The sequence below is a fragment of the Apus apus genome, chromosome 3 (genome assembly GCF_020740795.1).
Source record: "Apus apus isolate bApuApu2 chromosome 3, bApuApu2.pri.cur, whole genome shotgun sequence".
Lineage (NCBI taxonomy): Eukaryota > Metazoa > Chordata > Aves > Apodiformes > Apodidae > Apus > Apus apus.
In genome coordinates, this window is record NC_067284.1 from 42,458,246 (window position 1) to 42,473,823 (window position 15,578).

General features: G+C 40.3%; 1 protein-coding gene across 2 annotated transcripts in view; it reads right to left on the reverse strand.

Moving 5' to 3' along the window:
• The window catches only part of NT5DC1 (5'-nucleotidase domain containing 1), a 135,755-nt gene extending 122,371 nt beyond the window's left edge, over positions 1–13,384 (reverse strand). For both annotated transcript variants that reach the window (XM_051614125.1, XM_051614124.1), the window contains exons 1-6: positions 13,238–13,384; positions 11,151–11,242; positions 9,656–9,727; positions 8,065–8,171; positions 6,604–6,683; positions 3,187–3,268 (exon numbers count right to left, since the gene is read on the reverse strand). In XM_051614125.1, the coding sequence (XP_051470085.1) occupies positions 3,187–3,268; positions 6,604–6,683; positions 8,065–8,171; positions 9,656–9,727; positions 11,151–11,242; positions 13,238–13,330 (526 nt within the window). In that variant the 5' untranslated portion in view covers positions 13,331–13,384. The remainder of the gene's footprint in view (positions 1–3,186; positions 3,269–6,603; positions 6,684–8,064; positions 8,172–9,655; positions 9,728–11,150; positions 11,243–13,237) is intronic.
• Positions 13,385–15,578: the final 2,194 nt, after the last annotated feature.

The following is a 15,578-nucleotide window of genomic DNA, read 5'->3' on the forward strand; positions in this document are numbered from 1 at the left end:
ATTGAAAATATTACAAATATACCATTTCACTATATAACCACAGATGCTACAGTTTTCGCAAGTGTCAGAAATGATAGGGAAAGACAATCATGGAAGACAGAGATAAAGCAGCCTTTTAGAGAAGACATTTTGCAAAGTTCTGCTTAAGAAGTTATCAGTCAATTTCCTCTGCCAAAAAAATCACCAGATCTGAAATTTTTCATGTGGAAATAATTATACAGTACTTCATGCTCTCATTGCTCCTCTATAAAGATCAAATTTTGCTTCCATAGCGTGTTGTGGACATTTGTCCACAAATAGGTATAGGCACTGGAATAGGGAAGTTGTGCATGCCCCCCCACCACCCCGGAGGTGTTAAAGGCCAGGTTGGATGAGGCCTTGTGCAGCTTGGTCTAAGTGTGAGGTGTCCCTGCTCATAGCAGGGAGGTTAGAACTAGATGATCTTTAAGGTCCCTCCAACTTTAACCATTCTATGATTCTATGATTTATAGTCTCAATACATTGCCACATGCCATCCTTTTAAAAATTATTTTCTAATTTATATAGAATATAAACCAAATGAAAGACATACAGACTAATGCTACTAACTTTAAAGCTGCAAAATATTCTAGTAATAAATTACAGATTTACAAAAAGGATTACTCAAATAATTTAATACTCAACTTGGATATTAATTTCAGAGAGCATTCTTGCAGGTATTATTAGGTAAGAAATTACTATTTTGAAAGAAAGTATCTGTATTCATTGGTATCTGATGTCATGCTTTGCTAATAGTACTGTTTAATAGATTACTCCATTTTAATATATATTTTTTTTTAGTTATTTTTCAGAAAAGATGATCTGAATAGCACAAGCTATTCTGGAACCCTCTTACTCTCCTCCTCTGCAAGTCCCAGTTCTTCACTTGTTTACAAACAGAAGGGTGGGTTAACACCCTTCATTAAGTTGAGTCAGGACAATACGGCTACAAAAAAAATAATCATAGTGTAATTATCTAAGGCAATTACCATAGCTAAGACAATGAAAAACAAAATCCACCAGACACCTGATTATGATCAAAGAAATCATGTGAAAAAGGGACATCGAGAATCAAGGGCATACTGTCAACAAACCAAAGTGACTTGCAAACACTCACAGATTTCAAAAAATAAAATGGTCAGTCGTTCTGCTCCGTCACTGACAATGGCACTACTAAGATGGCATTTCAACTTGGGAACTTTGTGTCTCCTCAACTGACCACTTAGTAAGTTTGCTTTAGAAATTTTACCTTGCCTAACTGTTAACAAGCACTGCTTTTCTCTGAAGGGTTAAACCCTCTACAAGGCATCAAAGGCACGGAGTTAAGAGGCTGTGGTTTTCAGGCCAAGCTCTGGGCTAAGAAAGATGGTGGGGCTTCCTGGTATGTAGATGTTAGGCAGGAGCCAGGTTTAGGAGTTTCCTCAGGGAATAATGTTAAGCTTGCAGCTGAGGAAAAAAAAAAAAAGATCTCTTTGGCACAAACTTGTGACAGAAGATGAGTACCATTATTCTTATTTCACAGGGTAACCTGAAGCAAAGAGACATATACTTCATGGGAATATCACAGATAAGTGATACAGGAAGAAATTCCTCGGTTCTTCTGACGCCCTTTGCAACAATTTATCAACAGGACATTATGAAATAGGAAAATAAGATCATAATGAGGCCTTTCAAATTGCTGCATGACAGAGCACAGTACATTCATGTATTAAAATATTTAAGTAGTGTACACATTCTGCATTACAAAAAAGCAAATTTACTTCTGATTTTACAGAGCTTTATCCGGACTAATGCCTATCAGTTATTTCTTACATTTTTAACATTGTTGTGAATGTGCCTCATGACTTATAACAGAAATAAGGTGTATTAAATTAAGTACCAATACTGATAGCAGTTAGAAAGGATTAAGTCACATCACACATCTGTTTGTATGCAGATTCCCTGCTCACATACACACACAGGTACCAGATAAGTAGATATATGCATAAACATACACGTGTACATACAAGCAGACACTCATAGAAATAAAACAAAGCTATTATTTCTAATTTCAATATCAGACATTAACTTGTTTCATCTAGTTAATTCACAAATGACTCTTCTAAAATTATTCTTTTTGCTAAGTACTGCATAATCCACAACTTTTAAAACCAAGAGCTTTCATAATTTGAAAAAAGAATTAACAGAACCATTTAAAAAATAGTTTATTAGAATGGGTTTAATGTCAGCAGAAAACAAAGTATATTTATTTCATGTATGAATGAGTCCCTAGAGGAATAGGTAAAGTAGTATACCTCTGGTGAACAAAACTAAGTTTTAAGAAGGTGCAAATTACACCTGTAACTAACAAATGTTGCATTAACAGAGGTAATTCTATCTGAACTGATCTGCAGATAATCTTTCTACAAAAAGCCCACAGAAAGAATTTAAATTAATTGTACACACATAGAAGGTTATTAACTTGTATTTTCCAGTTATTATTTTATATGCCTAATAAAAACTCAGAAGTTGAGTCTATGAAGAAGGAAAAGAAGAAGGTTATCCAAGATGTTTTCCAACTGATTTATATTACAGTATTATAAAGTTTGCTTTGGGTGGAGGAAGGCTCTTACTAAGAAAAAAAAACACCTCAATAATTTATAGTAAAATGATACAAGAATGACAGAACTTTAAAAAGTTTTAAGAAATAGGAAAACTATTTCCCCCCCATTGTGTCAATTCTACATAAGGAATTCTAATTAAAACTACAGTGCTAAAGAAAATTATCAAAGATTAGTTACTACTTTTTTTTCCCCAATGCATTTCTGATTTTCTTTAGGACTACAACACCACAAGGGATAGAATAAAAATACAGTTCAAGAATGTCTACATTACCATACCAATCACAGGAAGAAACCATTTTCCCCTCCAAATTCAATGAAGTGGCATATCACAAGTGCTGTTTAAAAATAGTAAGAGTTCCAGCTATTCCAGGTAAGCTACATAGAAATAATAATGCTAAAGATGCTCTATTTCAGGATAAACATCTGTCTACCACATAACCATTTGCAAGACTGAAAAGTAAAAGCTGTGTTGAGTAACCTACAGTGTAGTTGCAAATGTATTTGTTCTAGCAAGCACATGTAATATTTTCAGCTAGTACAGTAAGTTTTCAGTGAACCCACCTACCTTTAAAAGCTGTTATTTTGTAATTGTGCTGGATAGCAGCCACCATGTCCTTCCAGAAGTCATATTTTTTCTGACCATCATGCTGTAAGTGTCAAAAGGAATCGAGTCATTACATGAAGTGTCAGCTATTTTGAGCTTTCATATTGGAACAGTGACAGGAATGTAATTAATAAACAAAAGCATTTTCAAAACAGAGTAAAACACTATTAGACAGTAATATTCAGGAGATCGGGACTCAGTACCCAGCTTTACTGTGAACTTTGGGTAACTGCAGACAAGTTATCTACTTGCTTCAGAAGGAAATAGTAGGGCAGGGGGAAGAAAGGGAAAGGAGAGAGTATTTGTATGTGAGGAGCTCTAAAACATTACGAAAAAGGGAACATTAGACAGAACAGCAACTTACTGAGTCACCCCATTGACATTTGGGAAAAAGAAGTCCCTGCAAATACTGTAGTTAATTAACAGGTTTACATTATCTGCAGCCTGGCACTCCTATAACCTTTCACCCTCAGAACCGGCAAAGCCCTTTGCTAGAATACAGAGGTAATGCTCTTCTGCCAACAACTCCACCCCCAACACTGAATTAAACACTCCTCCAGAAGCCAGGCTGAGTGGCACTTTGTTACACTGTACTCTGACAATTGCCAAACTCCAGCTCTGGCAGAAAGACAGGGGACGGTGATCTGCACTTGTGAACAGTCTCTTGCCATTCCTAGAAAGTTTCCCAGGTACAGAAGAGCTTGACCTCATCCACACATTCAGCATCTCACCAAGGGATAGGAAAAGCTTCTCAAGCAACTGAGCCTCACAGCACTCTCAAACTCCACAGATTTTAAGAGCACTGAATTAAACACAGATACAGTTACACAGCCAGCCAATATGACAGAGAACAGGACTAGCTACAGAGCCTGCCAGAGGTGCCCAGGGTTACAAATTACTGGCAGAAGCAAAGCGTTACCATCTCTTTGAGTTCACTTACTGTGTAAAGTATCATGTAGTGTTGTTATTACAGGCTTTCCACACCTGCACAAAGGTACATTTAATTGTCCTCTGTGCCTTGACCATTGCACTGATAACCTGAATAATGAACCACTTTGTAAGCATAAAGCTTTTTCTAGAGAGGAAAACATTCAGAAATTGAAAAAAAACCCAACCAGCAAACAAACAAAAAACCAAACCCTTAACATCATGAACCAAAACCTGGTAGTTTATATGTACTGTAGTAAACTGCTATTTCAGACAATCTGCTGTGGAGGTTTCCAGAAGAAAAGTCCACTCTTAATTTCACAACCAGCAAGTCATACAAACAAGGCTTTTTGTGCACAACTGACAAGCACTATGGCAATCTGCTTATCATCCACCAGCTCTGTAGGTTAAGAGAAGGAAAGATAAAATGCTCTGGCGTTTATAAAGATACAGTGCTGTGGCTTTTATATTTGGTTGGTTGGTTGGTTTAATCCATTCATGTAGCAAACTGCCAAAGAAATACATAAAAGGACTAACAGAGAGAATATCTTTCATATATGTCAAGCTTCCATTAGCTGCTAACTGAGGTCATTATTCAGTCAGGTTCAGGAGATACTGGAGAGAGCTTCTCTGCCTAGTGGTGATGGCACTAACCTTGGCACAGGAAGATTCAACTCTTTGCTCCCCTTATATTCCATGCAGCTGACTTGCTCTTCAATTTGGCATTTCAGTTTTTTTGTTTGATTCTTTTAAAAAAATCAGTGCAATGGGCTAATAGTTCCTCAGACTGCTGTTTTGAGGACAGATGTGGGTATGCCTCCTTCAAAACATTTGACCTCAGAGTTGAAAATAACTGTTAAACGTATTCCTAGCAAATTTCCAGTAGGAAGCATTCCTAATCCTATAATATTTTCTGAAAGTGATAAGAAAATAGCCTTTATTAAACAGGGTCCCAGAACAGAAGCCTCTACTTCCTTCAGAAATGTGGAGAAAAAAAATATTGTGGTTTCTAATCCTTAGGATGTAGCATGTTGCAGGCATACGTGCTGGAGGCCCAACACCTGCTTTGCATCATTCTTAACTGGTTGACGGTAACATCCCAGGGAATTACTATGGCACTCCCATTAAAACCAAGCCAAAGCACAGTAAGATACTTGATAGCTGCTAGCTGATAAAAGAGGATGCATGACCCTCTTCTGGCAGCTCTCTAGAGAAATGGCACAAGTTGAACTCACCCTGGCTGAAGGCAGCACTGACCCAAGGTCAGTGTTCTAGCTTGCAGACTAGTAATTGTATGTTCAGTCTTATTACATGCATGCTATAATATGTTTTTTCTTTCGAAAAGCAGGTGATCTGTGCTGAGTCCAAATCAAATATAAAATGAAGCAATACAATACAGGTGTCACATCCGCGTCAGGTTCCTAAGCCGCAAACAGTAGATGAAAGAGATTAATCATGCACAAAACTAAGAGTCTTATAGTGCACCCGTCCTCAGTGCTTCCGGATAAGCTAGCTTTAGCTAACTCTTTGTGCAGCACTTGGACTTAGGCAGCAATCTACTCAGCATGCTATTTTGGAGCAGAGGCTAAACCATCAAGTCAGCTGGTATGCAAAGGGATCCCAGATACCAATCTCACCACTCTGAATTTCACTCTGCAGACAAAGTTTAGCATTTGCCATTTTCAGTGCTGCGGCACTTGGGCACCTTTAGCCAGAAGATTACATTCGTACCCTTTTGACACTAATATACTTACTGTAAGAGAACCCTCTCCTACACCCAGCTGCACACATATTAAAGATTCAAGCCTTCTTTAAAACACTACCAAATCAATCAGCATAAAAGTTCAGACGTAAGATTCAGGACCTTCTGTCTTATCTAAGAAGCACTGAAAAAGGTTCAAGCAATTGTATTTTCCACCTTAAGAATTAAACTTACTGTTTAGCAGAGAAAAAAAACCCTGGATATTATTTAAGAGGTGTATTTACATCTGTACACAAAGACCAAAATATTTAAGACAAAAACAAGTTTATAAAAGGATGGAATTAATTTTTCAACTCATTAACAGACTGCAAATTAGCAAACTGTGTTATTCAGAAGCCTTACCTTAAATTTAATTCAAATATCATGAAGTATAATTAAAGGTGATTTTAAGAACTATATTCTGCATATCACAGAGTAAACTTGAGAAAACAGTGCATTTCAATGCGTACCCTAGTTATTTGTGCCCTCTTGTGGAAGTACATTTATTTTGAACATGCCATGAAGCTCACAGTTAGCTTCAGAGACAACTTTAATACACTAAGTCCTACATTTAAAACTCCAAAAAAGAAAAAAGCTAAAGGCCTTGACATTTTTCTGTACACTCTTTGAATGCATTTAGTAATACATGCAAGAAGAGTGGCAAGGGAAGAGAAAGATAATGCAAAGGTTTCAAACAATCCAGATCTTACCTGATCCAAGCTGTCCACAACCCTTGCACACAAGAGAGCTCCTGGCAGGTCAAAGTAATTATCATACAAATAGTATTTAGCTGGAAAAAAATAATAATAAAAAATGAATCTAGTTTAAAAATCCTTACAGTATGTATTAATCACAAATTGATTAAATACATTTACGTAACAGTACAAGCTCCCATTTGGATTTTACTGGTAATAAGCATTATCTGCTTCCCAATCTTTGTTAACCCTTATTCCTGTTTCTGACTCTGATAACTAGCAACTGAAAGTTGTTCATCTATATCAAGGCAGAGAGTTTAAAAATACATTTTAAGATTCTGAAAGTTAAGGTGAAAGAGATGGGGGAGAACCATAAGTTTTAAGAGTCAGAACAGCATCACTCAACTCTTTCAAAGTATCTGTTTTCCTAGCAGTGGAAACAAAGGGTATGAGAAGGTGTTTCAGAAACATTTGGACAGGTCTTACACATAGTCTTGTCCTTTGCAAGCACATGCTGCAGACAGTGCTTTAGCCCAAGGGGAAGCATGCTCACATCATTACATGAGCTCCTAAACCAGAACAAAATCAGGAGGGTCCAAATGTCCCCCCCAGACTGAGGTCATGTTCAACAAGAGTTTCCGAGGAGTGGAAGGACTTATCCAGTGGGTTTTTTTTATTCATGATCTTGTCTGTGCTATTTGTCAATATACCTAAGAGACAAGTCAGCAAAACAGAGATTAACATTCACAAGAGAGACCAAGTGCACTTTTCAATGAGTAAGAAAGGCACATTTGCTATATTACAAAAGGAAACCTCTTCTACCTTGTTGCAAATGATTACACGCAGTTTAGAATAAGCACAAGTTTATGTCAGCAAAATCTCAAGGAGAATCTCACTTCACAGGACAATGTAACTTAACTGAGCACTTTATGTGTATTACTCATGACTGCCCGTATCAAAGTAAAACGGAGAGGACGCACAGAGCAAGAACACAAACCTAGTCACAGTTCCTTCAAAGTGACTCCCAGCTTAAAACCAAGAAACTTCAATTGCAGGACAAGTTTTGTTTCCAGATCTGCTCTGTTCTTTGCATCTGCACATAGGCCTCCAGTAACAGCACTGATGGTAACAAGTTGACAATGAAAAATGTAAGATTTGACAAGTATGTCTTCAATGAGATTGGCTGGTAATCTCAGTCTACTTCATCAAGGAACAACGTACCCATCTCTATGACCAAAACACACCTACATAGTCAGCTCATTTGTCTTGTCACTAGTAGCCTAAATTTAAGTTGAACTCTAGTGTTAGAAGTTGAAAACACACACCAAAAAAAAAAATCAACTCTTCCCCAAAACATTTACCTATGCCAGTAATTCTCAGCTCAAGTATTTTTAATTTTTCATGTCAAGAACTAGTAGTATGAGGCACTGAAGAGGCCAAAGCAATTTCAAAGAGGACGTGCTGAAGTATAGCTACCTGATCGGGAAACCATTCCACTGACTGTATTAAAATGCTTCCACTCCCTCCTTCCATACGTCTCCAGGATCTCTTCAGGTGTCATGCTCTTTGTACCATGGCTTGCCCTATTTGAGGTATTAAATAATTTATATAAGAGGAAGAAAAAGGTTGAAAACAGCCAAATGACTCCTTAGTGCACAGTAACGCACTGCAACTGAACACTGAAGTCATGCAAGTTGATCAGAAGTAACTCTCTTTATAACTTAAACGTTTTGCAGGACCTAAGCTTTTATCATATACATCACAGTCCTCAGTAAAAGCCCTACTACACAGAGGTTTGGTTGGCTGGGGGCACAGCTACTGTGCCTCACCTGCTAACACAATCACTCTGTATTGCTCGAATGTTCTCAATTGTGTGAGGACACACACACTCGCTATACTTGAACTTTCAATATACACTGCACAATAAAACAGCGTGGAAAGCCTATACATGATTCTGAAGCCTGGTAACATTCACAGAGTGCAGGGCAGAACTACAGAAAAGTGCTAGTTTGAGCGCTGCAAGCAGCTGTGAAATACATAAGTACGCACAAGCCTTTTTAGGAATTAAAAATCAACTAGCTTGAACATCAAATTAGGCCCCCGAAAGAATGCACCAGCTCCAGTTTTGAAGCAAATGCAGACAACGCTAGGAGGACTAATCCTGTACCACTCTTCCCTTTACTGTGGTATACCGTCCAGTCTTTAGCACTCCAAAATTCATGATATTAAATCAGTTTTGGGATACACAGCAGAAACTCACAGGCATATCTTCCCTTCTTTCAATGAGATCGGATTTTCCCTAGCATCTTCAAACTCCTCTCCCATATGCTAACAGAAAGAAAAAGTAGAGTCTATCTTAAGTACTAATTGCAGATTTCCAATTTGGAAAAAAAAAAAAGGGGGGGAATGGGACTGGAATTTACATACTTCAGATAGATTTCCTTTTCAGATTTGCAATTCAAAACTGTAGTCTATGTTTAAAAAAAAGGACTAACGAGGAACAAAGGACGTACTGAAAAGATGATGGAAGGCAAAATCCAGCTTTTAAGAGGAAAAAATCTCAGGCTTCGGAAACGAATGTGTCAGTTTCTATCTTTCCTTTACCTCAGGCTATTTAAATTATATGTTCTGCAGAATGTTGAATGTGTATCTTAAAAAGATACTAGTGCTCCCATCATTATCATTTGTAATTAGCACTGACTGTGAGGTTACTCATAAATCAAGGAAATTCTTGCCCTGTATCTTAGCAGAATGGGAGAAAGAGTACATTCATAGCAATCAAAAAAGTGAATTTACTTTCCAGATCAGTATGCGCTCAGCCTTCCTTTTTACTAAAAATTAGATATTCCTTAGTAGCAGAGAATGTCAAAATATCGCAAAAAGACTGCTACAGTAACACTGAGAAACTGAACACCACAATACCACAAAGTATTAAAATTTTTACATCTAATAACGGAATCTATGCTGAAATGAGTATTTTAAATATTTAATAAAACTAAGAGATGGCTTTCAGAAAGAGGGTAAAGTTCTGGTGTTTGTTTAATGGTAAAAACATTGACGATATTACCTTAAAACTGTTCCATCTTCTGCAAGTTTCACAAAGTTTCCTTCTTCAATATCCAACACCAAGCCTTTACAACTAAGAAAAAAATATATTTTAAGTAAGAAACAAAAAAATAATGCTTTGAGAGGAATGCCTTGTTATATATCAGAATATTGAAATGCAGTTACAGAAGCTGTACAATGATGCTATACAAAAGCAGCAAAACTACAACCTTTCAAATACTTCCATGTTTGAATAATGCCTCATACAAGCAAATACGTATTACTACAATGAGGACTGCATTTCACTTACATAGTAGATTCCTACTAAAGAAACCCAGTTTCTTTGCTCAGGGAGTTCAGTGACTGTTCATATAGATAAGGTTGAAGGATTAAGGTCCAAACATATACAACCAAGAAACTTGATATACTTCTGTAACAGAAGTGGCTTAAATAATTTTTCTTGGAGGCAACTCTTCTACTTCTTATTACTAGACCAATAGCACAAATAATGAAGGGAGGGAGATGTAGTATGTAGAGTATGTAGTTCTAAATGAGGCAACCAAATATCCAAGGAACGAAAGCTGAAGCAGCATTTTTTGGACTTGGTGATCTCAGAGGTGCTTTCCAACCATGACTGTTCTGTGATTGCCATGCTAGCCAGCACTAACAAGGTGAAGAGTCGACAGTGTAGAACAGACACTAGGCAAGTTCATAAGTCTGCTAGTAAATCTGTACCTTCCAGATAATCGAATCTACGTTTGCTTAGGTTGTTTGAAAAATTAATTCAGAGTTCAGTGGCTAGAATAATAATGAAACTGCACCTTCATCCTGTGTCATAATGCACCCACAGGAGAGGAGATATGCCACAAAGGCAGCAAGCAAACCCCAGCCTTTCACAACTGACCCCTGAGTGAGTAGCACCAACCCTGGGCTTGAGCATTGCAGTCTTACAGGACCATGTTAATGAACCTCCAGCTTCAATAAGAGTCAAAGATTCCTAGATCTTAACACAAGATTTCATGCATCAGAGGCCTCAAAATATGAGAAATACAGATACCATTGCTTGTCTCATGAAAGCTGGAATCGATCTCATTGGAAACTGTACAGTCAAGTACTGAATTGTAAAAACAACTGATCAAAACCTTTACACAATAATATGTGCATTATTTAAATAAACACTTACTAGATTTACAAGTTGAATTGAAGGTAGGAGACAAAGGAGGTTTATAAAATAAGAGACTAAAATAAGTCAGACTGAAAGGCTTGTGTCTAGACAGCTAGAACCACAGACACAGCAAGCCTGGATGCCCAATTTTCTCTTCAAAATACCACGCTAGAAATATCTCATGACTACTTGTTTGAACAAGTATTTAAAACTGGAAATTTGGATTTATCTATTGGACTTGACAATCATATCAACAACCTACCTAATATGAGAAGTTGTTTTCCAACCTTTGTAAAAGTTACAGCATAAAGGAAGTTATGAAGAAAGTTTCCATTCTTCTCAACATACTCACCAGAAGTCTAAGTTGTCTGGAGCTAGAGTCAGCAGATCTTTGTCATAACCCTTCTCTGTAACCAGATACTGGGCAAAACTATCATATATCAGCTACAAATGAAAAAAAAGATGCATTAATTATATTGAGCAAGATCAAAGATACTGGTTCCTTGGAAAGTGTCAAGATGCAAGTGTTAGTTCCTCCTAAGTGAAATCAAACCAGGGAGCTAAGAGTCCTGTCCCACAGCCTCCACTACTAGGAATTAGTGCCCAAAGTTATCCGTGCCATGGCAGATGCTCACACAACAGCTGTGGTGCCATGTGTCCAGCATAACCAAGTTTTCAGCATTCTACCTTATTGCCCTCTGCATCAAAACTGCAAAACTGCAAGGCTGCAAGTACTTAAGACTTGTCAATGCTTCCCCTCCTTAATCCTGTTTTGTTTTGGTTTTTAATTTTAAATGTCAATGTTAGCAAGACTAAACAAGCGGCTTCCAAATCAATAAACAACTACTCTTTGAAGACATTTTAAAAGCACTCAAAGGAACATATTTTGAAGCAGTCAACTGCTAGGTACATTGTTACTACTTCTAGTGACTACAAAGAACACCATTAAAGGCTGGTACAACAGTAGCGATTCATTAATGTAATGTGCTGGTGAGGTCGTACAAGAAAATCTAGGTACACACTACCAGATCCTTAAAGACCATCCAAAAATAGAAATTGCTCTCTTTTTCCCCATGGTTCTTTCAGTAAAGCTGTCCTCTGGCCTTTTTTTTTTTTATTATTACAAAAACTGGAATGAGTATCTGAGAAAAACTAATCTGAAGGCCAACACAGAAAGAGTAAGAAATAACTGCATCTTCAGCTGTGCTTGTCAGCCTCTCTAAGTATCTTCTTATTTCCATGAAATAAGGATGGCATGTGTCAGTTTGACTGCTGTGAGAGAATGAAGAGTGAACTAAGTTTAGTAAACGCTTTTGAGATTTTTATCTTTAAATTTTTTGTTTGTGGGTTTAACTCTTCTAGTTCTCAATTGTCTGTTTGCCTTCATGGGACAAAACTCTCTTCAAGAAGAATTTGCCTGTGTAAGTTGTATTGTGTGTGGCATAACAGAAAGAAGATGGAAGGTAATCCTAGAGTTGCATAATTTCCAGAAGAAACTGAAGAGCACATACATTTTCTAACTTGCTATTAATAAACCCTGTTTTGTAAGAAAGATGCCCCTCTACAGAAAGTCACTCACAACTAAAGGAAGTAATACAATTTTTCAGCACAGGACACACTGAATCGTGCCTATTTATAAATGGCACACCTCATAAACACTGTTTCTGTATGAAATTATTAAGTAACTTCCAATTAGTGTAGGAGTCCCATGCAGTGCTAAAAGTACTGCAGGTGAATGGAGGCAAATAAAAGGGGAGAAGGGACACCATGAGCATCCATGCCACAAGAGAGTTTCATGGCAAAGTCCAGAAATTAACAAGAATGAGTCAATGGAAGACTCTCAGGGACTTTAATACGTGCCAGCAGGGGGGAGGGAAAAAAAAAAAAAAGAAGTGCCAAAGGCGGGAAGGCACAGCACATGACAGCAGTTCCTCTCCGCGGGGGACAACAGGGCTAAGACAGAGGTGTTGAGCGCCCTTGAGCTCGGCGGTTTTTTTTAAGCACCAGAAAGTTTGCCAAGGCCGCCGAGGGAAAGCGCTGCGGGCTCCTTGCTCTGCCTGCAGCATCTCTAGATTTGGCGGGAGGAGGCTCTACCTCCTCCTCAGCGCCGCTACCGCTCGGAAAGCTCTCGAGAAGCACCGTCTGCAAGGAAGACATGGCTGTCCCCTTCGCTCGGGCACAGGCCCGCTGCGGACGCGGCCGGCGAGACGTGCGCTTCAGTTTCTCCATGGAGACTTGGGCCAGCAGGCTCAGGACTCGCTGCCGCCGCAACGGGGGTCCCGGCCCCCGCGGACCCGCCGCCCCGCTCTCTTGTACTTCCCCTTTCGCTCGGGCAGGCGGCGGCGAGCGGGGCAGAGCGGGCTGGGCAGAGCGGGCTGGGCAGAGCGGGCTGCCCCCGGCCCGCGGCTCCCGGGCCCCGCCGCGCCGGCCCGCACTCACCCGAGCGCTCAGCGGGAGCTGGTACCGGCAGAGCGTGTGGTCCAGGTCAAAGCCCATCACGTCGCAGTCGGCGAAGGAGAAGTGCGGCTGCATCGCCGAGACACCGCCGCGGGGAGGCGGGCGGAGGAAGAGGACGAGGAGGAGGAGGAGGAGGAGAAAGGGGCGCGGGCGGCGCTTCCTGCGGCGCGGGGCGGTGCGGGGCGGTGCGGTGCAGCCGGGGCCGCTCCCGCCCTGGCTCCGCCCTGGCTCGGCCCGCGGCGGCGGGGCCGCCCTCACCTGCGCGGCGCCCGGGGCTGACGGGCCGCCGGTGCCAGGGGGGCTGCGCGGTGCAGCCCCCGGCAGCCAGCGGGGAGTTTAGAGGGATGAGCGCAAGGTGGTTTGGCTAGAGGCGTGTTTAAACGCGCAGATTAAAAAAAAAAAAAAAAAGTGTTTCGTGCCCAGGCTTTTGCGTGCTTGGGGGCAGGCGTGGAGACAGAGGGGTTCCTGCGGGGACCAGCCCCAGCTGCGGCTCACCGGGAGCGCCAGTGCATTCCCGGCAAATGCCGGCCATCCGGGGGGTGCTGAGAGCGGGTGAGGGGAGCAGGTGGGAGGGAGAAGGAGCAGCTCGCCTTGATGAGGGCGACGGCAGCTTGTCAGTGCTGCACTGCCAGGGCCCTCCTGGAGAGAGCCGTAGCAGCAGATGGTTTGGGTAGAAAGAAACCTTAAGGATCCATCTAGTTCCATCTGCCCCTCACCGGCCAATTCCTTACCTGCTGAACAGTCCATCCATATCTCTCCAATATAGAGACCAGGGTGTCATGCGGGACAGGGTTGAATGCTTTGCACAAGTCCAGGCAGGTGATGTCAGTTGCTCTTCCCTTATCCACCGATGCTGTGACCCCATCGTAAATGGCCACCAAATTTGCCAGGGATGATTGACCCTTGGTGAAGCCATGTTGGTTGCCACCAATCATCTCCACGTTTTCCATGTGCCTTAGAAATGCCTTCTTGTGTAAGTAGACAAACACTGCTGATACTCTATTATCCAAGTCTTTGTAGAGTATAAGCAACACTATGAAATAAGCAACACTGTACATATAGAGCTGTTAAAAAAACACCACAAAACAAACCCAGAGGCTTAATTTCTTGGTGGCTTTGGTAATAAAAAAAAAAGAACAGTGCAGTCTGCCTCCAGGTAACATAACAAAATGGTGTTTTGATGGGTATTGTCACAGTGCAATTAGAAAGAAAGTGCTGCCTGAAAGGAAGCACCATGTTTGGAGAAAAGTAAACAGATGAGAGTTGCATTGACTTAATTATGTTCTCTGTGGTTGAATATAGTGTCTAGTTAGGTTAGACTCGGGATGCTTAAATAGCTGGGCTTGACAGCTGCTTTTGCAGGACCTCCTCATTCCTCTTTGCCATTCTTTTCTCTCTGTAGACCTGTGACACCATCAAAACTTTATTTTGATTCAGAAAAGATGGAAATGTCCGGTTCAATTACTCTGCAAATAAATCTCATATTTAAAAATACTTGTGTGGCCATAAATAGAATAATATAACAAGTATTTGAATTGAGACCAATAGTTATGAAACATTTAATGCAAGTCATCTTTTCCATCATTGCCTTTCTGTGCACAGCTGTAAGTGTCGTGCTTTGCAGGTGGGGAAGCAGGGGTGTATAACCATAGCAGCAGTGCAGAGCAGCAGTTTTTATTACAAGAAAAGAATTATGTTTTGATGATATAAAATTATGACTTGATTTTTGCAGTCTTGCTCGATGATTTGGTATTTCAGAGTTAAATGCTTTTGGGAATATACTCAAATAGTTGAATGAGATACAATATACTTCTGTATTAAAATTCAGTTTGCTATGCTCAAGGAAATACAGATGAGAGAAATTTAAATAACCTGACCTATCACATATGTTTAAAAATTCAACAGAGAAGTCCAGTATCCGAGTATTGGCTAGATGGCCACACCCAGAGAGTTGTGGTCAATGGTTCAGTGTCCAAGTAGACACAAGTGATGAGTGGCATTCCTCAGGGGTCAGTACTCAGACCAGTGCTCTTCAGCATCCTTGTTGGAGACATGGACAGTGGGATTGAGTGTATCCTCAGCAAGTTTGCTGATGATACCAAGCTGTGTGGTGTGGTTGACATCCAAGAGGGAAGGGAGGCCATCCAGAGGGACCTTGACAGGCTGGAGAGGTGGACCAGTGCCAACCTCATGAAGTTCAACAAGGACAAGTGCAAGGTCCTGCACCTGGGTCAGCACAACCCCAGGCACAAATACAGGCTGGGTGGAGAATGGATAAAGAGCAGTCCCAAAGAAAAGGACTTGGAGGTGGTAGTAGATCAGA